The following is a 26,025-nucleotide window of genomic DNA, read 5'->3' on the forward strand; positions in this document are numbered from 1 at the left end:
TGGCATACACACAGACATTCTGACATACGTACAGACATTCTAACATACATACAGACATTCTAACATACATACAGACATTCTAACATACACACAGACATTCTAACATACATACAGACATTCTAACATACACACAGACATACTAACATACACACAGACATACTGACATACGTACAGACATTCTAACATACATACAGACATTCTGACATACACACAGCCATTCTAACATACACACAGACATTCTAACATACACACAGACATTCTAACATACATACAGACATTCTAACATACATACAGACATTCTAACATACATACAGACATTCTGACATACACACAGACATTCTAACATACATACATACATTCTGATATACACACAGACATACATACACAAATACAGCTAATTTTTCTTACCTTTTTTTGCAGGTGGAAGGCTGTGGCTGATGGGAGTCGGCGTGGCTCCTGCGGGCTGTCCTTCTTGCCTCCCGCGCGGTGCTGAGGGGAGGGGAGGGAGCTGGGAGGAAGTGACGGCCACTTCCTCCCAGCAGTACTTTGCGGTTGGGATTTTTTTTTAAGGGGCCCGGTCGCGCTATTGCACGGCCGCAGCGCTGACCGGGCCCCTGAAGATACAGGGCCCATGGGGTGGCCCTAAGTGAGTGGGCCACCCGATGGGCCCCATCAGCATGCGCTACACGTGGGGCCCGGGCCCCCCAGGGCCGCCGGGCCCGTGACAACCGTTATGGTTGTCACCCCCTGATGGCGGCCCTGGCTACTTTAACCTCCTCCCCCCCCCCCCCTCTCTCTTTCCCTATCTCCTCCCAGTTGTAAATACCTTCATATAACTGTTCAATCTCATTCTCTGTTCTTCAGGCCTCACTTCACACTCAAACTCAGTGAAGAACTGCATTTTTTCTCCCCACTTCCCACCAAGGCTCCCCCTAAATATATAGCATGCTCCTCCAGCTGTTTGAGATTCGCACTCAATTACCTCTACCTTCCCTTCGTATTTTACCAATAGCTGCTTCTCTGTTAACTCTTTCAGCCATCACCTCCAAAGTTTTTTTATAACTTTTTTATCATTTTTTTTCACCAGCAGGGGGGCTGCCTGTCAATTCAGGCAGTCCCCCTGCAGGCAGCACTATGAACGCCTATTGCGGCCATGTGACCGCTCTTACAGAGTGATCACATGGCCCGCACGGTTCCTAATTTTCCGAGCGGGGGTTGTCTGGACTGTCAGACATTCCACCCCAGACAGAGGAACACTGATCGCCGCAGTTCCCCCGCCGGGTAAGTACTAAAATACTGTGGATGCACTAGGTACGTCCGAGTTCCTTAAGGACCGTTTTTGTCAGACGTACCTTGTATGTCCAAGGTCGGGAAGTGATTAAAAGGAACTATCCCCAGGACTTAATTTTCTGTTTACTTTCACCTATTTAACAAATGTGTATTTCTGAGGTGTGAAAAATAAAATCCAATGTAGACGTCCACATCTCTTTGCCCTGCAACAGGGCGCCTCCATCTCCTCCTCTCTGTCAATCATTATCACAAGCCCTTTTTTGGCACCTGGCAATAGGCATAGAAAAAGCAAACTTTGCAATATTTGCATTGGTGTTGCCTTGTTTTAACTAGATAATGAAACCTTTAGTACAAATTTAAATAAAAAAGGTGCATCTAATTGAAAAAAATTAACTAACAAAAAAAACTCCATAACACAAGTTTATGGTTTATTTTTAATGTTTTATTCAATGCTGTAAAGAGACCCGATCATTCCCTTTTGAAATGGGATAGGTAAAAAAGTATGTGCATATCATTGTACGGTGTGACTGATGTAAAAAACTAACATCTCAGTACACATTGTTGCATATTTGCCTTGATCTGTGATTTAGTTATATTCCTAGACAGAAAATGCCAACATTAATTATGCGCCTTTCATGTTTCTCGTTAGACACAAACACACAGAAATGACCTTACTGTTGAGAAAACCAATGCTTTAGCTCCAGGATCACGGTGATGAATTTTCATCAAGGTTCTAACCACAGCTTCAACTTTGGTAGAATGGCTTCCCTTTTAGACAAAGAACATTAAAGATGATAAGCAATAGTTTTCTTAATTCACCCTATATACTGTAGTATATGGTCAATTATAGCGTTATTGGATTTAGGACATCATTAGTCACACACCTCCTGTACCATCTGTACAAAATATATATATATCTCTACAAAAGAGTCATGATTTGTTGACAAAAAATAAAAAATAAACAAAGGATTAAACTGGAAAAATCCATTATACCTTTAAAAGTTCTGGAAAAAAAAAAAGCACACATGAAACCAAGTGAGCACCACAAACAATTACTGTACAACTAATTTTGTAAGTAAATGTAATTAAACTTTGCAGACTATGGGAAGGTTTTTAATAAAGCATCTTGTCATCTATAAAAAAAAGAAATTGTATTTCAAATCACAGAAAAGAAGCAAAATCGGATGTGAAGATGCTTTTTGCTTGTGCACCAGGGAGAAAAACTACCGCGGCATGAAATTGAACTGAAAACTAATTTTTATTAAACTGCTAAATTATTTGTATTTAAGCAATTATTATTATAATTCAAATCGGTAAAAAAAAAAATAAAAAAAAAATTCAGTAGTGCTATATTATTCATTACTACTAAGAAAATTCTGACTAGTTTTAGAATGTAGAACTTATAATTGGCTATTTGTATAAAACTGGAAGTAAATGCTGTTCATTATAACGAATAGTAAGTTAAAGGCAATAAAATATGAAAACATATAAATGTTCAAAGCTTTATATGAAAGACGGCACATTATATGCTGAATCGTATGCATAATTTTCACAATAGGATAAAAAATGATTACTAAAAATATCATAAAAACAGGCCTTTCTGACGGTTTAAACACTGCTTGTTATTGGCATATAACTTACTTACGAAAGATTTGCTAAATATCAGACTTGTGTAGGGATAAACATTTTGGTTCCCACGATCTCCAGGTTGTCATTAATGACAAGAGGGAGGTGGACATACCCCACCCACAAAAAGTTAAGTCCCCAAGCACCTAGACTCCCTCTTCCATATAAAATGTCTACCCCCAACCCAATAATTGTAAGGGGGTCCATTAACTGAAAACCTACATTAAAATAAATAAAAGAAAATAATCATACTGGCCTTCAGATGTCTTCTTAAATCTTTCCTTCAGGCCCACAAAACGCCAAATATAATGCCATAGCACCACTTTTATTAAAAATAAAAAAAGAACCAGACTGGAACCCCCCCCCCCCCCTCCAAATAATCCAAGTGAGCTCTTTGAGGGGCCCTGTGGAGAATTAGCAGGAAAAGCCTTTAAAAAGCCAACCAATCAGAGCGCTCGGACAGGCAAGTCACATCTCTCAGAATAGAGACCCCCATCAATCTGAGGTAGGAAGAAAGTTGCCCTATCCTTTTGGTGAAGGTGGAAACTGATATGTCACCCCAAAGCCCACTAATATGGTGGACAAAGGCCCATGTTCATGAGTGGCAGAATTTGATATGTCCATCAGTGTTTCTCGCTCTTTTTTTTTTTATTTATTTTTTAAATAAATCTTGCCAATTGAGTGGGCATCCATATATTTTTTTTAATTTTAAGCCCTCATCTGATGCCCACAGGTGGGAAATTGTGGCAGGTCCCACCAAAGTATTTTACAGGTCCAATCCACAATGGATGAGGACTTTCTAAGCATTGTATAAAGGAGGTATTATAAGTCCCTTATACGAATATGGTGGTCATTTTTCACCCATTAACTCTTACACAGCTGAGAGGGTTTTATTTTTCTAGTGCTGCCAAATGGTAAATAGTTGAGATTTTAACACAACTATGAAAAACGAAATGGCTCGTCTATTGTTTTGAAATATTTTGACACAGGGATTGGAGACAGCTGGTTCCTCCATCAAGCGTATAGGGCAGGTTATTCATGCAACTTAAGAATGGAGTTTCACATACCTACTACTAGTTGGACAGGCATCTGATAGCTCCAATGCCAGCATCATTGGGCCAGTTATCAGTTATCTGGTAATATGCATGATCAGACCAGCCCGTTGGTCTCGGTATACTGCTTAGCGCATCTTGATATCATTTTGAGCGTATACTCGGTGTCACAGAGAGCAGTCGATATTGGAGATGCCTTAGGGGTGATTGGGAGCCACACTGTCACCCCTGATGTAAAACTAAGCACAATCTCAGCAAACCGTTTTTTCTTTTTGTTTTGCAATACATGGCTGAATGTGTTTTCATCTTTGGTTTGCATATAATAATATGTTCCACCTTCTATACTGTAACATCTTTATGTACCTAAATGTAATACTGATCTGATATATAAATAAAAAAGTGATTGACAAAAAATAAAAAAATTTAATTTGCAGGATTCGGATGAATGCTGAGGGTTAAATACATAAAAAAAAAATTGTCTCTGTAAAATCTGTAAAAACTATTCATTTACACACAGTTTAACCCCTTAACCCCTTAAGGACCAAACTTCTGGAATAAAAGGGAATCATGACGTGTCACACATGTCATGTGTCCTTAAGGGGTTAAGGACACATGACGTGTGTGACATGTCATGATTCCCTTTTATTCCAGAAGTTTGGTCCTTAAGGGGTTAAAGGGACACTCCAGGCACCCAGACCACTTCTGCTCATTGGAGTGGTCTGGGTGCCAACTCCCACTACTCCTAACCCTGCAAGTGTAATTATTGCAGTTTTTTAAAAACTGCAATAATTAGCTTACAGGGTTAACTCCACCTCTAGTGGCTGTCTACTAGACAGCCACTAGAGGTCTCTTCCTGGTCCATAGCACAGGAAACCTGTGCTAGAGCGTCGCTGGACGTCCTCACGCTGTGTGAGGACCTCCAGCGTCGCTCAAATCCCCATAGGAAAGCATTGAAAATAGTTTTCAATGCTTTCCTATGGGGAGACCTAATGCGCATGCGCGGAATTGCCGCGCATGCGCATTAGGTCTCCTCGGCCGGTGGGTGGGATCAGTCTCGCCCGCCGGCCGACGGAGCCAGTAGGAGGAGCGGCGCAGAGGAGGAGACAGCGGCGAGGGACATCGCCGCTGCCTCAGGTAAGTGACTGAAGGGGTTTTCACCCCTTCAGTAACTGGGGATTAGTGGGTGGGATCGTTTTCCTGGCACTGGAGTTTCCCTTTAATGAATAACCATGGTAGTTATTTGTACATAGTGTTACCCTTTAAATAAAAAACAAAAACAAAATCTTGGGACATGAAATTCAATTGTACATTTCTTAAACAGTTTTTGAAAAAAGATTTTTACAAACCTATGCCACAGTCTGGCTATGAGATAAAGGAGCGAGAGACAGTTTATTGACAATATATTTACTTAATACATTATTTACATAAAAGCAGTGTATGCTACTTACTTTTACAGGAATGTCTTTTTCTTCATTTGCTGTCTCACTAGTAAACACATACGAGATCTCTTTGTGTGATGTGGTCTGCCTGCAGATGGCACATTTAATAGCACTCCTACGAGTGCCCACACTGTACTGATCAATGATGATAGCAATGCATTCGTTACAGAAGCAATGGCCACAGGTCAACACCGCCCACTAGAGAAAAAAAGGAACAATTATTTAATATAGCACACTTTAAATGATCAAACAAACTAAGAGAAATTTCAAAATACGGATATATTGTTATGGTGCTCGGAGTATTCCTTTTAATCATAGGTAATAAATGAATCACTTGTTGGGGCAAGTGGGTATAATATTATCTCTGCATTTTAAATCTACGTTCCTTACTGCTATCACTACTGTCAGTATATTTATACTGGCAGACATTTTGTGTTAAGACAGAAATTAAAAATGTATACTGTAAGTCACCATCAGAACAGAGGTGACTCCATTTTGTATTACAATGCAAAGACAGACACATTTTTACTTCTCTGTAACTATTCAATCAAGCCTGAGTTAAGGGAAGTAACTAATGTAAACATTGGCAGAGATAAGGCATGATGCCTGCAGCAACCCAGAGACAAATAAATATATATATATATATATATATATATATATATACACACACACACACTATCCACATATAACTAACTATATTATATTAATCATGTATAAATAGTACTAAGTTAATGATATAGAAGATTCATGGATAGAATCTCAATGAAGAAATGTCATATTTACCAACGTTAATGGAATATGTGTAATACTAACTATGTAGCTTCACACAAGAAAACCAGACACAGAATGACAGATAACACCAAGTAATTAATTTTACTTTAAAAAAAAAAAAAAAAAAAACGAACGGAATCTCACAAAGTTCCATTGTCTAGAGAGGAGAAGAAGAGTTTAGGACGTGTCAGGAATCTAATTTAATGGCAAAAATGCAGACACATATCTGGGTAAAAATGAACCAAAACCTTTGAAAAGTGACATGTCTGTGACGAATAGGTAACCATAAAGATAACCAAGATGACGTCAAACGCATCACAAAATTCAGTGAACCCATTATACAAAAAGGTAAATGGACCCCATGACAAGAATTTTCTGTGATGTAATTGCACCATCTACTGACCAAAATCTAAATGATAGTCTGTAGGGAAGACACGCCCACGTTTCTCTATTGGTCACTATCAACTAGTGACGTAAAGAGAACTTCTCCTTTAAAAATTAAGGACAGAGGACACTCAAGACACTCAGACTCAGACACACTCTCACTCTGAGGATGGACTCACACCTAAGATCTGACATCTGGAGCCAAAGCTGGACACACCTAATTCTTTGTATCTTTACCAACTAACACAGCTTTGAAATTCAGAACTCTGAAAACTTTTCTATATTTCCCCCAATTCTCATCATACTTGCATTCAAAGTTCATGGGACGTATCTTCAAATCTGATAAGAATTTATAACGAGCTGGTAATTATACTGGTTTTATTTAATTAATTTAAATTAATTGATTTTACTAAAAAGGTAGAATATACTTGGATAAAAGCTGGTGATTCCAACATTTAGGAGTCATGATTCGTTAATAATTCCATTCCTGCAGGTGGACCAATGAACTCTATATTACTTTTAACTTTAACAATAGAATACCAGGCAATTATCCAGATATATTAGCTTATGTAATTTAGAAATAGTAAATTTTAATTAGAAAAGTTAAAATTCTGCAAACGTAAAATCTGGTTAGAATTATACTTATTGGATGGACATAGGAATGGTCAATGATCTAGTATGAGAAATATTGTATTTGTAGAATTGCAATATAAAAGGATCTTGCCTATGAGAATTGCAGCCAGCAGTGAAAGAGTTAATTCAGTGTGATTTGACTGTCAGCCAAGTTTTTATTGCTTTGTGCTGTGCTGCTGTGTTAAAGGACCACTCTAGGCACCCAGACCACTTCAGCTTAATGAAGTGGTCTGGGTGCCAGGTCCTTCTAGGGTTAACCCATTTTTTCATAAACATAGCAGTTTCAGAGAAACTGCTATGTTTGTGAATGGGTTAAGCCTTCCCCTATTTCCTCTAGTGGCTGTCTCATTGACAGCCGCTAGAGGCGCTTGTGTGATTCTCACTGTGATTTTCACAGTGAGAGCACACAAGCGTCCATAGGAAAGCATTATGAATGCTTTCCTATGTGACCGGCTGAATGCGCGCGCAGCTCTTGCTGCGCGTGCGCATTCAGCCGACGGGGAGGAGAAGAGGAGGATCGGAGGAGGAGAGCTCTCCGCCCACCGCTGGAAAAAGGTAAGTTTTAAACACTTTCCCCTTTCCAGAGCCGGGCGGGAGGGGGTCCCTGAGGGTGGGGGCACCCTCAGGGCACTCTAGTGCCAGGAAAACGAGTATGTTTTCCTGGCACTAGAGTGGTCCTTTAAGTGTATTTCAAAGTGAAGTGCCCTGTCGTAAATCTTGTTGAAAACGGCATACATGTCGATATAACTGTTGCTATTTAGCGGTCTATAACTTGTGTAAACCACTGCCATATTGTATACTTATGTTATACCTAAATATTCACTGATTATTGTCACGCATGTTACATTTTATTATTATTACAATTATTGTCACAATAAATATTTTTATAATTAATTTGTGATTAATGTGTGAAATAAAAATCCTCGAATGAAACTTACTCCAGGATCTATGAGAATTAAAATAGTGGGTAATTCTCAGCTTTAAATTAATATAATCGGGAAAACAGTGCCAAGATATAAATTTTTGATATAATAAAAATAATGAAATAAAATTGTAATAAAGGTTATGAAAATATTATTTTAATATTTATCACTCCATAAATATCCTCACACTACGACTGTAGGGCGTTTGGTCAAGTTGGAATAACTCTTGTCCAACACCACCTCCTTCTAACCCAGAGGAAGATACCAGGGCCATTTGTATGCCTAATTGAGTTTCTGTAACTCCGTGTCCGCATACTGCTTTCCATCTGCATGCAGAAAGCATGCATTCATTGCAGTTCACTTCTTATTGCACCCTGCTGATACCATGCTACTGAGAAACAGAAATGGTATATGAAATGTGAAAATGTCAAATGTCAAAAGTCAAGAGATATGGCACTCACCACAGGGAGAGGCAAAGCTCAAATACATAAACAGGAAATAAAAGATCTAGCATATATGAAATCTCTAGACACATGTTTAATGGAAAATATAGCAAAGTTTTAGCCCATAAGCAGCTGTTTACCAAACCTACATATTATAAAAGCACCGTTGTGGGCTGAAATGGTGCTATATTCTCCCATAAAATCATGCTATATTCTCCGTGTCTCTAGGGACTTCACTGTGGATTTTTTTTCTTTCCTCTGTCAGATTATGAAAATATATCTGTACAAGTGAAACTTGTGTTGTTAAATACCAAACCAAACCATAAGTAAAAAATGTACTTTAATCAACAATACACTGCATTGTAGTGTGCATTACAGGTTTTTTTTGTTTTGTTTTTAAACCCTTAAGGACACATGACATGTCATGATTCCCTTTTATTCCAGAAGTTTGGTCCTTAAGGGGTTAAAGGAACACTGTAGTGTCAGGAACACAAACATGTATTCCTGACACTATAGTGTCTAAATAGTGATAAAGTATTTAGGGGTCTCCTCCCTCCCCCACTCTCCCCACCAACCCCCACCCCGTATGGTAGAAAGGTGTTTTAACTCACCCTTTTTTCCTGCCTGGCTCTGCCAAAACAGAGTGCACCAATCAACATCTCATAGAGATACATTGATTCAATTGAACACCTGGGCCGAAATCCAACAGCTTTAACCCCTTAAGGACACATGACATGTGTGACATGTCATGATACCCTTTTATTCCAGACGTTTGGTCCTTAAGGGGTTAAAGCCCATTAAATGCGGATGGCATAGAATGTAGTAACAACACTAAGAAGTCCAAGTACTTTTGAAAGGTACTCTGTTTACACGCATGTTCACACATTTGCATACATACACGCATTACTGGATACAAAAAAGAGATTTACCAGTGTATCTCATAGGACTAATTTCAGTAAGGAGAGAATAACAGAGATATTCCGTGAAAATTACCTGTTTCCCCAGATCCCTTGCACAGATTGGACATGGTTCCGGGTTCACTCCATCTGTTGTTTTATCTTGGGACTGCATGAAGACAAGGTGAAGTATTGATTTAATTTCAACTTTTTTAATGTTCATTAACATAAATATATTCTTGATAATAATTTGGGGCTTGGGAATAGAAATGGCAAATCATATAAAAACCCAACTCCTAGCACGTGGGACTTATCAAAGCCCCCCAATTGAATCCTGTGATTCAATACTTTTGCATCAAAAAAGCAATTGTGCAACAAAAGCTTAATTCAATGCCTGCTGATAAGCAAATCTTCAAATTTCCTCTTTTAGCCGTTACACTTTTAGCAAGCAAAAAGCAAATGAATAAAAATTATTTGCCAACATTCGGTTTATCATCGGCTGCTGTGATAAGCAGCACCTGTCTGCTCCTTAGCCTCTTAATTCCTATTGAAGCATTAAGGGTGTACTTTGTTTTTCACACATGGCTTCTCTTTTCCCATGTGTGTATACTCAACACAACATTTAAGGGCCACTGTAGTCAGGGCCGGCCTTAGGGGTGTGCGAGCTGTGCGGCCGCACAGGGCGCCATGGAGCAGGGGGCGCCGTGGATTTAAAAAAAAAAAAAAAAAAAAAAAATTTTTTTTTTTTTTTTTTTTTTTAAAATTTGCAGCGGGGGCGGAGCTTACCGTGCGGCGGGGGCGGAGCTAAAAGCGCCGGGAAACTGCTGCAGGGGAAGCAGGAAGGAGTCCCTGCTTCCCCACCAAACAGTCACCAGGCAGTCACCCACCAAACAGTCACCAGGCACTGCCTCCACAATGAACTCCACAGGTAACTGTGTGCTTGTCATGTGAGTGTGACTCTCTGCCTGTGTGTATTACTGTCTGTGTGTGTGTATGACTGTCTGCCTCTGTGTGTGTGTATTACTGTCTGTGTGTATGACTGTCTGCCTCTGTGTGTCTGTGTGTATGACTGTCTGCCTCTGTGTGTGTGTGTGTGTGTGTGTGTGTATGACTGTCTGCCTCTGTGTGTGTGTGTATGACTGTCTGCCTGTGTGTATTACTGCCTCTGTGTGTCTGTGTGTATGACTGTGTGTGTCTGTGTGTATTACTGTCTGCCTCTGTGTGTGTCTGTGTGTATTACTGTCTGTGTCTGTGTGTATGACTGACTGTCTGCCTGTGTGTGTCTGTGTGTGTGTATGACTGCCACTGTGTGTCTATGTGTATTACTGTTTGCCTCTGTGTGTGTGTCTGTGTGTATTACTGTCTGCCTCTGTGTGTGTGATTGTGTGTATGACTGCTTCTGTGTGTATGACTGCTTCTGTGTGTATGACTGCCTCTGTGTGTATGGCTGTCTGCCTATGTGTGTATGGCTGTCTGCCTGTGTGTGTCTGTGTGTATGACTGTCTGCGTGTTTGTCTGTGTGTATGACTGTCTGCGTGTGTGTGTGTGTGTGTATGACTGTCTGCCTCTGTGTGTGTATTACTGTCTGTGTCTGTGTGTATGACTGACTGTCTGCCTGTGTGTGTGTGTGTGAGACTGTCTGTCTGCCTTTGTGTGTCTGTGTGTGTGTGTAGGACTGTCTTCCTGTGTGTGTGTATGGCCGTCTGACTCTGTGTGTGTGTGTGTGTGTCACATACAACCAATACACGCATATCACACACTGTTAATACACCCATTACAAATATCACACATAGCATACATATCACACACCGTCATCACACCTACTATCACATACACAGACAACACAAACATTACAGCATACATGGATGACGGGGGGGGGGGCGCTGTGAAGATTTTTCGCACAGGGCGTCTAAATGCCTAAGGCCGGCCCTGACTGTAGTCATATAAAAAAACAAACAAAAAACAAACAACAAAAAAAAAACGTTAGCTTAAGTTTTTTGGTGTATAGATCATGTCCCTGCAGTCTCAATGCTCAATTCTCTGCGATTTAGGAGATAAATCACTTTGTTTATACCGCCCTAGTCATACCTTCCTACATGTGACTTGTGTAGCCTTTCTAAACACTTCATGTAAAGTGACATTTAATGTTTAAACTTCCTTTATTGTACAGTCTGTTTCATTTAGAATTTCCTATTTCCTGCACTATTAATAGCCTGCTAGACCTTGCAGGAGCCTCCTGTGTGTGGTTAAAGCTCAATTTACAGAGCAAGAGATAAACACGTCTTAAGCAAGTTAACATCTGATTGAAAATGAAACCATATTTGTCATGCAGGATGTGTCAGTTACACCCAGGGAGGTATGGCTAGGGCTGCATGGACAGAAACAAAATTGAATTAATTCCTGAAAGGCAGAAAATTGAGCAGGAGCATGATCATACACCAAAACTGCTTCATTAAGCTAAAGTTCTTTTGGTGACTTTAGTGCCCTTATAAGTGGGTTTCTAAAATGCTAAAAATAGGAAATAAAAACCCTTATCATAATGCACATTTTTCCTTATCATTATTTTTACACATCCAGTGTAACTAAATAAAAAGAGCTCAAAATAGATTCACGTATCAGTCATGAGTGTTAAATGTGTCATATGTCTAGGATCTAAATTAATTAATGGTAGTTAATGCTAACCCTATACCCCCCAACCCAAAGCTATACACAAAACCTACCCAAACCCTATTGCTTACACTAAGATTTTACTCCCTTTACTGAATTTCCTCTGCACTGCCACAGGCTCCTCCTTGCATGATGTAATTGTAGAGGAGCATTAGGAACAGTGCATGCGCTGCATTCGCCGAGATCCACTATTGATTCTGTCACAGACAAACACTAAATGCTATGATTCTCTGTGACGGAACGAATGCACGCATGATGTCACAGAATGCTTAGGTATGAGAGCCTGGGAACTAACATTTCCGGCTCTCCTATCCAGAGAGCTTGGAGCCATGCTTTGAATCTGCATTTCCAAGCCTTCTAACTATTAAAATAAAGGGTTTTGGGGGGTAGGACACAGGGAGTTGGATTGAGAGGACTAGAACAACTTCAATAAGATTAAGTCGTCATAGTGCCTGCGGTGTTCCTCTAACCCTAAACTATCCCTAACCATAAAACAGCACAACCCCAATCCAGCATTAACCTTAATCTAACCTTACATGAACCTTCTGCTAATATCAGCATCCAAGTTAAAACGGTAGAGAACAGTGTGTTGTCGCCATCTACTGGTGTTTTAGAAGAATTTACTTTCAGCACTGCATACAGAGCAACTGTCAGTCTGTGGACACAAAAAAAATGCCCCAGCTGACAGAGGAGAGCTCCGGGTATCTACTTGTACCTGAGTTCATGGTGTGAGCAATGATTTAATCCTTAAAATTTAGGACATATCAATATGTCCCAACGGCATTATGACTTAACATATACCAAGACATTTGAACTTTAGTTAATATTTTGAGCAAGTTACATGCTTATAGTACGTGTCTATATATGGCTTATTATATTTTTGGCAATCCACTTTCATATTTTTTTTTCCAGGTTTTATTGTTACGACAGAGAGACATTACAGTAATAAGCAGTGTATCGAAGCTGCTTCATACAAAAGTGCAACACATTCAGTTAACAATCTGTAATCAGTTGAATGAGAGTATAACACAGTAACCATAGAGCAAAGTACTCCTCTGGTATAGAGAAATAGGAAGTAATGATTCTGTGATAGTAAACTCTATTGTAATCTTCGAGACTGTGTGCTATTGCAATGCAAACATGGCACACCTCAAGAAAGGACAGAATTGCCTGTTTGGGCTATTTAAAAATCATAGCTACGTGTTCAGGGTGCACTAATGAGTGATATTGTTTGCTCACAAGCAGTAAGTGCCTATAGGAGTGTGGGGGTGTCCCATATACTCAATGAAGTGAGGTGAATATAAGCAAGAATAGAAGTAGCATTAGAGAGAGGAGGGAAAGATATTGGACAACATCTAGATGGGGGGGTGGGGGATAAGCAGAAGCAGGAGAGAAAAAGGGAGAAAAAAAATAAATATATATATATATATATATAAAATGAAGGGGTGGGGGGTTGAGGTGGAGAAGGGAAAGGCGAGGGAAAACCCTAATAGGGACGATACTCAGGTCTCATGTGACAGCCGTTGGGCGCAGAATATATCATCCTGTCTCACCCCTCCCTCCCTACTGCCAAGCCTGTCAGATGGGTCCAGGTCACCATGGAAAATTTAGAATATACGGTAGAACTGATCTAATCACCATCTGCCCTGTCGCCTTCCAGCCCCGCCACACCCCGCTTGGTCTGCTCGGTCGGTCCCTAAAAAGCCACCTCAGCCAGTAGAACCATTCAGGATTAATACCCTCAATCTGTCGTTATTTCTTTGACCTTAGTCATTCAGTCTCTGAGTGATGGTGTTTTTGTTTTCCAAAAACGAGGAATGAGACTGAGGAAAAAAAAAAAAGCTGATTAATACCTTCTCTAAGTTTGTTAGATATAACAGCTGTCCCAGCTTCTTCTGTAACTGTGACTTTGCCATGGCTTTGTCATTTAGGAGCTTCACTCTGTTCTGTTCTACCTATAGGGATATCAAATAGATAAGAAAAGCAGTCACATCTCTTTACACAAAATATTTACAGTTACAAATAAATATAGGAATTTGGAAATCAAACTCAGAACATGCATTTGTTAAGGATAGTGCTCATGAATGACCTATAATTATACAAAATGCAAAAAGTGGATATGGATAAACTAAACTGCTGCAAATCTTTTAATTCGAAAATAAAGGCATGTGTTAATCTCACAATGCCAAATTATTCCAATACAGGTGGGTCATGAAATAATTTTAACATGGGAAATAAATTTACCAGTTGTAATATGTATAGGTTAATCTGCTACAAAAGGTTTTTACCATCTATATGCTGCACAGGCCACCTTTTATGGAGCACCTGTGTGCTGAGTGTAAAGGTGCTCAACAAAACAGTTAAAGCAGTAGGTAATCCACATAGTAAAATGAGATTTAATGTGGCACTTGCATATTGTTTGTATCTTTAAAAATGTTTAATAACCATGTAATGTGACTATGTCCCTAGAGATTTCTTGAACAAAATGATTTTAAGTAACCTAGAAAGATTACATTTTATGCATTGAGCCCTGCTTATGCAGGTAAAGCTTCTAGATTAACGCTATATAGATACATTTTCTTACCTCGTGTGGCTCGATGATATGAAGAACAGGTGGGTTGGGTTTTGGTTCGTCAGGTAATCTAACTCTGAGACGTTCGGTTGCCATTGCAAGTTCATCAATGGCAGAAACATGATCTCTCAAAACCATCCAATACTCATGAAGCAACTAGTGGAAACAGATAATAAATGATTATTCTATATCTCCGAGGACCTAGTAATTAACATTAGTTACTTTACATTGGTCAATACCTATAACCAGGGAAAGATGTAAAGACAAATGAAGTGTGGAATCTGATTCAAACTTTTTCACACATGTGTATTAACGTGGCAAAATCCTACACAGAATCACAAATTAATTTCTGGACAAAGCTGATTTGAGTCAGCTGAATTTAAAAATTAAAGGAACACAATAGGGTCAGGAACACAATAGGGTCAGGAACACAATAGGGTCAGGAACACAATAGGGTCAGGAACACAATAGGGTCAGGAACACAATAGGGTCAGGAACACAAACATGTATTCCTCACCTTATAGTGTTAAAAACACCATCTAGCCAACCTGCTCCCCCCTTGTCTCCCTAATTATGGTAAAATCCTACCTTTAGTCCAGTCTGCTGCTACTGGCTCTGCCTCTGATCTGCCTCCTTGGCTGACATCATCAGAATTGTTGATCAGAGTCAATCACAGTAGGAAAGCATTGAAATAGCGGAGACTGTCAAGGAGGCAGCTCAGGGGCAGAGCCAGCAGAAGCCAAACACAGTCCTGGCCAATCAGCATATTTGCTCAGAGATGCATTGAACCAACACATCTCTATGGGGAAAGTTCAGTGTCTCCATGCAGATGGTGGAAACACTGAATGGCACTACTGAAGTGTGCAGCACTGCCCCAGGAAGCACCTCTAGTAGCCAAGAGGAGTGGCCAGTGGAGGTATCCCTAGGCTGTAATGTAAACACTGTACTTTCTCTGAAAAGACAGTGTTTACTGCAAAAAGCCTGAAGGGAATTATACTCACCAGAACAAATACAATAACCTGTAGTTGCTCTGGTGACTATACTGTCCCTTTAATTTAGCCAAACACTAGAAGCTCTCTGTAACAATAACACAAGTCATAAAAAGATTAACCCTTACTTAACCCTACCAATGTGTTCTCAGTGAACGCCTTGTTGAGAGTGCTATTAACCTTTCCAACAGTGATCCTTTTTTTTTTTATTACTTCGCACTCAGTTTTATAGAGTTCAGCTACAAGCTCTTTACTTTAGATTTCTCACTACAGGAAGAATATAGGTTGAGTAGCCCTCAAGAGCTCCAGTAACATGAGAAAGCCTTTCAGAAAATAACAAATCCACTACCAGTAGGAAATCTCAGATAAATCAGCCTCAATTATTGTTATCTATATCCAACTCATAGTAAACATATAATAAACACATAATAAAGTCGGATTCAGTACATGTACTCCAGGAAGTACTATGAAATCTCAGTAAATTCTTACTGGTAGACATATTGAGGGATTTTCTCACATGATAGATCCCTTTATAGTTAATACCAGCACAAGAAGCAGTCTTAAAAAAGGTTAGTAGACATTTCAGTGCAATTTCTTAAACATTTAGCAGAATATTATTAACATTGTTGGCTTCCAGCAATAAAGATAAATAGGATTAATTTTAACATAGAAATTCAGCAAGATATCTTATTGAAGCCTGCAAAAAAAAAAGGGAAAGAAAATGCTTTAAACAATTATAGAACGCATAGATTCACCTTATATTCTTTTTTCCAAGCTTCAAATAGCTCCAAGAAGCAGGCTCCTTCATCAATCAACCTTGCATTCATACGGTGTGTTCTAGCAAAGGACAATATAGCCTTCAAGGAACGTTCCATCTCGCTGGTTGCCCAAAGCCCTCGACTAGTTGTTGGCAAACGGTCATCCACAAGGCCATCTTCCTCCTCTATCATTTCTTCAAAGATAGCAGTTTGGCCTTTAACCCTAAAATATTTACCAGGTTAGACCAATTTTACTTTATTAAGAGTATACAGACATATTTAATCTATTACACATTTCACTTGCTATTAACCAGAGCATTTAAATGAAGGTAAATCCCTATGGCCTTTAATGCTCATTTTAAATCCTGAGGAGATGTAGCCCAAAGAGGTATCAAGCCAGAAGCTGTTATTTTACTAGAAAGAACCAAATTCCTGTGGCCTTTAATTACTGTAATGTCCCTCTTTTAGAAAATCAAAGATTTCAATGGATGTTAATGAAACCAAGCTCTATAGAAGTAAAGGCTGCTAGGTATATTACTATTCTTTAAAAAGCACCAAAAATGTCCGCAGTGCTGTACAATGTGTGCACTAACAGACAAGTATTTGTAACAAGGGGAGGTGGGCGCAAAGGAACAGAGTGTTTATACTGCAAACCTCCATAACTATAAAACTAATAATAACAACAACAACAGAAGTATTTAACCAGGAAAGGTACATTCAGATTACTCTGGTTTTCAAGTACGTCCTGGGGATGTTACCTTGACCCAACATTCAGGGGTAATCATCTTTCAAAATGAGTTCCATTTTATTGCTTCTGGATATAATTTGCCTGTACCTGACTTTCAGGCAAGGATAGCACCACCATAGGCTTGCTAAATATGGGCAGAGTGACTTGCTTAGTCTAGTAAATAACATGTTTTAGTTCCTTTATTGAAAATTCAGCCTAACACTATTGGAAGCTCTTTCCTTATATGTACCTGGCAAACTGAATGGCGATTAATTTTTAGTAGGGATAATACCACACACATCTGTTTTACTTGATTTTGTTATAAAAATCTTACCATCTAGTGTTGAATTCAAAGTTGTGCAATTAATTTTTGATTTGGTTTATAAATACGGATTTACACTATATTTTGTTTCCTGTTTCTCTTCCTATATGCCATCCTGAAATAATTATTTATTTTTTTTTAATATATATTCATACACATATACACATTCTCATGTACGATGGATGGAAGGAAATGAAAGAAAAAACAAAACAAAAAAACAAGATCTAGTCACTATTATTGTGACTGAATAGGTTGTGTTGGAAACATTTTAATATGAGATATAATGGAACCAGCGCTTTTTATAAGGTTGTTAAAAGGCAATATCTGATTTATCAATTTTTTCAGCTGCTAAACATTCGAATAATTCCTCTCAATCCACATGTAAAGTAATAACAAATCAAGAATGTAGCGCTTATATAACGAAAAGTTATTCACCTTTTGGGTTTTTTTTGGAGCAACAATTCACTATCAAATCAACAGTTCATGACCTGAGAAAAATAATCATACATAGTGTAAAATTGTATAGCATATTATAATTTATATTTGTGTAATTAGCGCACTCACAAACAAAGAGCTATGAACCCAGCTCTGGTGTGGATAGCTTCTGGGTCCGTACAGGCGACCCACCCCTATTTTTGATGTAAAACTGGAGGTCTGAAAAATAGTAAAAGTACACCCAATTGCGCAGTATTGCTTGAAATATTTCGGAACATATAATACACTTGTCCCAAGTGAATACTCCCAAGTCAGGAGTCAGGATATACTGACTCACTTTAGCAGCGTTGAGCAGATTAGGGACTGCACGCCCTGATGAATATAACGATGCTGGGAACCAGGATCCGTAAAAACAAAATCGATTTAATAATACAATATAGTATATATTGTTCTTTTACTATTTTTCAGACCTCCAGTTTTACATCAAAAATAGGGGTGGGTCGCCTGTACGGACCCAGAAGCTATCCACACCAGAGCTGGGTTCATAGCTCTTTGTTTGTGAGTGCGCTAATTACACAAATATAAATTATAATATGCTATACAATTTTACACTATGTATGATTATTTTTCTCAGGTCATGAACTGTTGATTTGATAGTGAATTGTTGCTCCAAAAAAACCCCCAAAAGGTGAATAACTTTTCGTTATATAAGCGCTACATTCTTGATTTGTTGTTAGGAAACATTTTAATGCTTAGAACTTCTGGTTAAAACTATAACCGGAGGCTATGGACAAACAAAAAGGAATTATTGTATCTACCCTCCTAAGAATGAAAACAAGTTCCTGTATTTGTTCAAAAGAACATTCCTTCTTTATGAAGTATGTTACTTACGTGTGCGAGAACAGCTTTGACTCATAATCAGTGAATAATTCATCAACTTTACAGAAGACGCAGCTGTGCAGGGAGAGAACAGAAAGGCCTGCTGTTAAAACCACTTCTAGACTGCATCTACGAAAGGTGAACTTTTGACTTGCTAGACAACATGACAAGCAATTTTCTTGTTCCTTATTTAAAGAGTAGAATGCGAACATGGAGCGCATCAACACAATCATCTTAAAGGATTTAGTCATGCAAAATTACAAACATAGCAAAGTAACCTCTGCTGCTTTAGCAGCAGTTTTGAAAATAATTTCGTTTGTTTTTCAATTCATCATTTTGCAAATAAACCACTAAGATTTTCAAATTAGAAGTTGTAGTTCTCTGAAAGCTGTCCTGACATGCTATGCTGCAATAACAGCTATTCTCTGGGGAAAAACACATATAGTATTCAAAAAGACTAGCATTAAAAAGGTACAAACATTAAAAAAAGAACAGCACTCAGATACCACCATTGTTTAATTGTAGACATTGCATGTTGTGTAAAAAAACTAAAACAAAGTCATTTTCAGCTTGCAGTAGTGGTTATCAATGATTTTAAGAGTACATAAGTACCCCACTGCCATTTCCCAGTAAGGAAATCTGGGTCCCGCTGGGTGCCAAACCTCATTCTATGCTGCTGTACTGAACTGCACGTACCGTGTCCTTGCACCACGACCACTAAAACACAGAAGTGGTCTTTGTGCTTGGACTTACCAATGGCCAATTGCTTTGGAGTTTCACAGACAGTATGACAATAAACATACTTATTAAGAGGAAGCCGGGCTGGTCGAAGGTGACAAATTGTTGCAGCTTGAATCACTTCTTGGGATGGTGGTCCTTCTAGATTCTTCACCCCTCCTCTGACAAGTTTTTGGCATTTTTTCAGCTCTTCCATCTGAGTGGTAAGTACATACTGAAGTCCTCTGCAATCTCTAAACCTATGGAAGAGGTTTTAAATGAATGCCGAAAAGACACTTTCAAATAAGGCATTGTCAGGAACACATTGCAGGCAACTATGGTGCTAAAATATGCCGAATTCTTCAAAAACACAGTACCCATTTTTAAAAATATATAAATTACAAGGTGTCTAGGAATTAGGCTTAACAACAGTTTGTTGGAATTGTTTCTTTGAATGTTGTTTCTGTTAATGGTCAGTTTTTTTGTCTAGCTCTATCTATAGGTGGGCCAATTAGTGTAGCCCTGTTATTCGAAAGAGTGTGGGTGACCAGGTCCCTCTGAGTTAATACGAAAAAACAAAAACAAAAACATGCAATACAGAGTTTCCAATTTGGATTCCTCACATCACATCTTCTAGAGCCTACATGAAAGGTCTCTAATCTACAACAGCACAATAGAAAGGTTTTGCCAGCATACTCATCAGCCAAAAAGATCAGCCCCTCTGCAAAGATACACAGTACTTCTCCCTGGTGGTCTCCAAACAACTGTCCGTTACAATCCTAACCACCTATGCCATAGAAGGTGTGAAGGATAAATTGTAGGGGTTTTTGTCCTTTGTATTTTGGTAGCTATAACCATTGTGTTTGTGTGTTCACCTTTGCTTGCCATATTTTATATTAATGGAAACAATATTCGATGCAAAGTAACAATTCCTCCTAGATATATCATTTTAGCTCATCGTGGCTATTGAATCAAATATCAAAGAAGTTGTTACTAAAACTGAGTTGTTAGGTTAGCCAATTAATTGAATAACCTAAAGCTATTTAAACTATGGTTCTATTGACATAGGTGTCAAGTTTAGATGAATGTATATGGAAATGCTAAAAGGCTATAAGAAAACCATAATCTCTGCTAGTAATGGGACATCATGCAATATATAAATATGCAGTATAGAATACAGCTTTGTATTCCTGGTCTGATCCCTTACTTGTCTGCCATAGACAGTTTGTTTGTTTGCTGCTTGTAGTTGCTGGTAATTTCATTTTGCACACGCTGTACAAGCTCCTCGTCAATCGTATACTGGATTGCATGCTGAATCACATCAAGCCACCAGGGTGCTGGAAAATGAATCTGTGTACAAAAGAAATACATTTTAGGCAACTCGGGGGTTGAAATATCGGCCAGGACATACTTGAAAATGAGAGAAATCTCAATGTAACCTTCCTGGTAAAATATTTTATAAATAAATTGAACATATGGTTCTTATTTTAATGCAACACAGTGTGCCTTTAAGCATAATTACTTTACATCATATGTCCCAGCAAACCATTTCCAGAATCTTGTTTTGCCATTTTTACTGGTTTGTGTGTCCTTAACCCCTTAAGGACTTAGGACGGTTCAGGACCGTCATCGGCATTTTTGCGTTGCCGACCGATGACGGTCCTGAACCGTCCTAACTTTAAGATGTACTTACCCGATCGCCGTCGTTCCCCCGGCGGCGATCGGCGGTGCTCCCGTTGTGGGGAGACTGCCTGCAGCCCAGACAGTCTCCCCATGGCGAATTAGGACCCCTGACTGGACATACCCCATTTGCAATAACTTGGGTTGTCTACTTTTTCAAATTGTATGCCATCATGGGGGTAATTCTTATTCCTGGGCTACCATACGGTCTCAAATGCAACGTAACCAATCTGGCAAATTTCAATGTGAAAAAAAATAAAAAAGGAAGCCTTATATTTGACTCTCTAACTTTCCAAAACACCATAAAACCTGTACATAGGGGGTACTGCTATACTTGGGAGACTTCACTGAACACAAACATAAGTGTTTCAAAACAGTAAAACATATTACAACAATAATTTCGTCAGTAAAAGTGCCGTTCGTGTGTGAAAAATGCAAAAAACTTCACTTTTACTAAATATATCATTGTTGTAATACATCATTTTGAAACACTAATATTTGTGTTCAGCGAAGTCTCCAGAGTAAAACAGTAACCCCCCCATGTACAGGTTTTATGGTGTCTTGGAAAGTTACAGGGTTAAATATAGCGCTTGCGAATTTAATTCTCTGCACTTGCTGCCTGGGTTGTCAGGCACGTCAATCAAATTTTAAATAATTAAATCACATAATTATGTTAAAATATTACTAAAGCATACATGTAGAATTTTTTTTATATATATATATATTATATATATATATATATATACACACACACATACATACACATACACACACACACACACACATATATATATGTATTTAAATTCTACATGTATACTTATGTAGTTATTTATGTAATTATATATATTTATCTATATTTGCATTTTATATATAGATAGATATAGAATGTCATTCTAAGTGTATTTTGTTACCAATATATATGTATTAATAACAAAATACAGTTAGAATGAGATTACAGATGCATATGATTTAGTAAAAAAAAAATTAAAAATATTTTTTTTATTTACTATTGTACTTATACATATATATATATATATATATATATATATATATATACACGTATAAGTACAATAGTAAATAAATACAATATTTTTAAAAACAATTTACTAAATCATACTGACAATATATATATATATATAAACATAAAATATATATATGTATTATATATACAATATATATATATATATATATATATTATATCTTATATATGTAGCGTCATTCTAAGTGTATTTCAAGATTAATATGGGTTTATATTAACATTAAAATACATTACGTATCACGTTACATATATATAAGATGTATATATATATTACATATATATAATATTTATATAAATACATTTTATTTTAAAACATGTTTGATATTTTTTTATTATTCTTCCCACCAGCAGGGGGGCTGTCTGACACTTCAGGCAGATCCACAGCCAGCTATAGGGGGCCATGTGATCACTCTTTGAGAGCGATCACGTGGCCCACGGGGCCTGATTTGGCATGGGAGGGCTGCCTGGGCTGTCAGGCAGTCCTCCCGAAGTGGAGCGCCGGGAAGGTAAGTATTTCAGCAGCTCCAGGGCTCAAAGCCGCAACGGCTTTAAAGCCCATTTAATGCGGGACGGCATAGAATGCCGTAACGGCGTTAAGGGGTTAAAGAAGGAGGGAACACAAGAAAACTGTGCTTTTGTATTTATCAAGCTTTCACAAGAAGTAAAGAATCTATGTTTGCATTACCACTGGAGTGCTCGATTATATTTTCTTATTGGATAGGTCTTTAGTTCCATAGTCACAGCACATGAACTCTGTTAGTATGCACAGCATGTAAAGCAAAAAAGGGGAGTTATATCCGTCCATTGAAATATACATTTTACAACAGTATACCTTACTCTGCAGCTCACGAATATTCTGCAATAATGGTTGCAAAGCCTGCTGAGCTTCAAAAACTTCTGCATTTGACTTGCTCATGTAGTGTTGTTGGAGTTGTTTTGCCTAGAAATAGGAAAAAAAAAGGTAGTTTTGAATATTCATACTGCACAATATTTGGTATTTTAACTTATAATAATAATGCTCTCACACTAGAAATTAAAGACTTAAATTGTCATTTTTACACACATACTAGTGCAAATTAAGCTTCATAGAAGAAAAAAAAAAAAGCAGTAGCTGATCATCGATCCAAATGCATGTAGATATTTGTTTTTATCATATGTTTGTGACACATATGCAACCCCTATGTAATGCAGATATTCACAAAAGAAATACCTAAACATTTGAGCACCATAAATATTCAACTAATTGTACTGGTAATGGTGCAAGGAGCCTTTGGATGCAGTGCAGTAGTTAGGTTATGTTTCTGCACCGAAATAACACAACAACCAAAAATGTGTCTGCCCTGGTCACCAATGTCAGATCCCTCTGAAGCCCAACTTTTGGGCATCAGTAAGTCTGCAAGCAGTGGGCTAAGACACAAACAGCCAATCGTGGGTATCCAAATTTGGAATGATAATGAGGAATTAAAACTTCAATAGAGCAAAACTAGAACGATCATCTACAGAAACCAATATCAAAAAATTCTCTAACAAAGATTGTGTTTTTGCATGGGCAGCAAATGCCAAATACCGTTTGCAAAATTGATACTCTAAAGAAATAGTAAGCATATATACTAACTTCATCTGCGAGTTTCTCATCACGTAACGTTGGTGGGATTCCAGGATGCTTTGCAGACAGGAGTTCCATGAGGTTGTGTGTGGAATGCAGTCTCTAAAATAAAACATTAGAACACCATGATTAATGAGACAATATATCACCAAAACCACTACAGTTTAATGTAGTGGTTCTGATGTCTATAGCCTGTTCCTGCAGATGTTTCAATGTAAATGTACATTAAGTGTAATGTAAATGAAATGTACATTAAGTTTGGTATTTCTGCAACTTGGGCCACCCCTAAATAGTTAAATACATATACCATTGTGATGTAAATACTCTGAGAAAGTGTGGATCAGGAGGTTTCTAAGCATTCCTAAAATAAGCCCTCTTTGCTTCATGGTGTTGCATTTGCTAAGCATTTGGTGGTACTAATAATATGTTGATAACTTTATGGAAGGAGAGTGGCTGTTTAAGATTGAATGTGAATATAAAGTATTGGGCCATTTTTCTGATAATGGTAAAAAAGTATTGGTACTGGGGTATTGTGTCAACATCATTAAAGAATTACTAATGGCAACCAGGTAACTTTATCTCAATGAAGTGGTCTGAGTGGAGTGTTTTTTTAGTCTTAACCATGCAATGCAAGTTTGTGAGTGGCTACAAGTACTGGACCTGGGAGCAGGGGAAAAAAATGTAATACCCTTTGTTTCATGTTGTTTAAGTTAGAATTTCGGGGAGTGCCTGAAACTAAATGCAGAAGAGAGCAAAAAACAGGGTGCAAGAGAATACTGAGAAAAGGACAACAACTCAATTAGTTTGCCCTTTAGTGGGTCAAAATTTTAACTCATCTTGTGCCATTACAAAGAGAACATAGGTCATTTGCACAACAGACTGACCAATAAGTGCGCTCCAGGCCAGCTTTCTCTGCACGAGAGATACAGCACTGCCACACAATCATTTCGGTCTTATTAGGCCTGGTCAATGAGTTATAGCCAATAACCATCTAGGCAGAGGAGAATACTATAGTGTTAGGAATACAGGTTTGTATTCCTAATGCTATGGTGTACCTTTAATGACTCATTGGCAGCCATGTCGAAAATTTAAAATGATAGATTAGAAGTATACTTTTATGTCCAACACTGGCAGCTCTGCTTTCTTTTCCACATTAATATCTAGCACCCCGCGAGATTAATTGATCACTAAGTACTAATCACTCTAACCATCATTGTCAAAAGTGTTTGTGATGGAGCTCCTATACGCCGACCGAATCCCTCCATCAAGTCAGCTTGCTAACTACAGGTATCGTCCCCTCTGCTTTTGCAACTCCTCAGCCAGACAGCTATCCATGCCTCTGCCTTTACAAATAGTAACAGCAGATTTATTGGAAAAACAGGACAGATACAGATACATTTTAATCCCTTCAGGGATCTTTACAAAAGCATTTGTGGCTCCCAGACCTAACTCTTTTTAACTTGTTCCACGATTCAGGAACCAAAGCAGTCAGTCAACAGGTCCGAAGACTCTCTTACTGAGATCCCCAAATAAACTAACCAGGACACACAGTTCCCAATGGAATTAACACACTTATTTTTACTCAGGACTAGCCCATATGCGCATTGCATTAAACTTACTGTGACAAAAGCAATCTAATACAAATAACAAAATCATATGGGGAAACATACAGGAACTCATAATAACACATTAACATTTTCATAAAGGAGTGGGGAAGACTATAACCAACAGAAAATATCTCCCCTGTCTGCAAAAGTCATAATATGCAAATCGACCTGAATATGCAAATTAATGAGCCTTTCTAGTCAGGTAGCGCATATAGTCGTTACAAAATCCTCACAACCGATGGTGCTGTACAGGCTCCACAGCCAAATCCATCTAATTGGTTGAGAGCATCAGCAGAACAGAAGAGCACACAAAACATTTAACAACAAACAAATACATTGTACACACCCTGCACCTATGATGGGCAAGGTGACATACATAGGATTCATCTAGGGGCCTACTTGAAGTGTCCAACTTATGCTCCCAGTAATGGTGACTACTGTCACAGTGATGGTTTATAGAGCAGCCTGAGCCTTGCAGTTCTGAAAGTGCCTTAAAACTGCAGCGGTTTGTAAAAATACCTGTAGCTCAAAAGACAACAACGTCCGGCTGCCTGACATCTAGCTCTGATT

General features: G+C 38.3%; 1 protein-coding gene across 2 annotated transcripts in view; it reads right to left on the reverse strand.

Moving 5' to 3' along the window:
* SHPRH (SNF2 histone linker PHD RING helicase) overlaps window positions 1-26,025 on the reverse strand; it is a 74,238-nt gene that overhangs the window by 14,059 nt on the left and 34,154 nt on the right. For both annotated transcript variants that reach the window (XM_063443588.1, XM_063443589.1), the window contains exons 16-26: window positions 23,858-23,950; window positions 23,075-23,182; window positions 20,731-20,873; window positions 19,610-19,783; window positions 18,819-18,881; window positions 16,441-16,666; window positions 14,709-14,852; window positions 13,978-14,079; window positions 9,555-9,626; window positions 5,417-5,605; window positions 1,966-2,058 (exon numbers count right to left, since the gene is read on the reverse strand). In XM_063443588.1, the coding sequence (XP_063299658.1) occupies window positions 1,966-2,058; window positions 5,417-5,605; window positions 9,555-9,626; window positions 13,978-14,079; window positions 14,709-14,852; window positions 16,441-16,666; window positions 18,819-18,881; window positions 19,610-19,783; window positions 20,731-20,873; window positions 23,075-23,182; window positions 23,858-23,950 (1,407 nt within the window). The remainder of the gene's footprint in view (window positions 1-1,965; window positions 2,059-5,416; window positions 5,606-9,554; window positions 9,627-13,977; window positions 14,080-14,708; window positions 14,853-16,440; window positions 16,667-18,818; window positions 18,882-19,609; window positions 19,784-20,730; window positions 20,874-23,074; window positions 23,183-23,857; window positions 23,951-26,025) is intronic.

The sequence above is a fragment of the Pelobates fuscus genome, chromosome 2, assembly GCF_036172605.1.
Source record: "Pelobates fuscus isolate aPelFus1 chromosome 2, aPelFus1.pri, whole genome shotgun sequence".
NCBI lineage: Eukaryota > Metazoa > Chordata > Amphibia > Anura > Pelobatidae > Pelobates > Pelobates fuscus.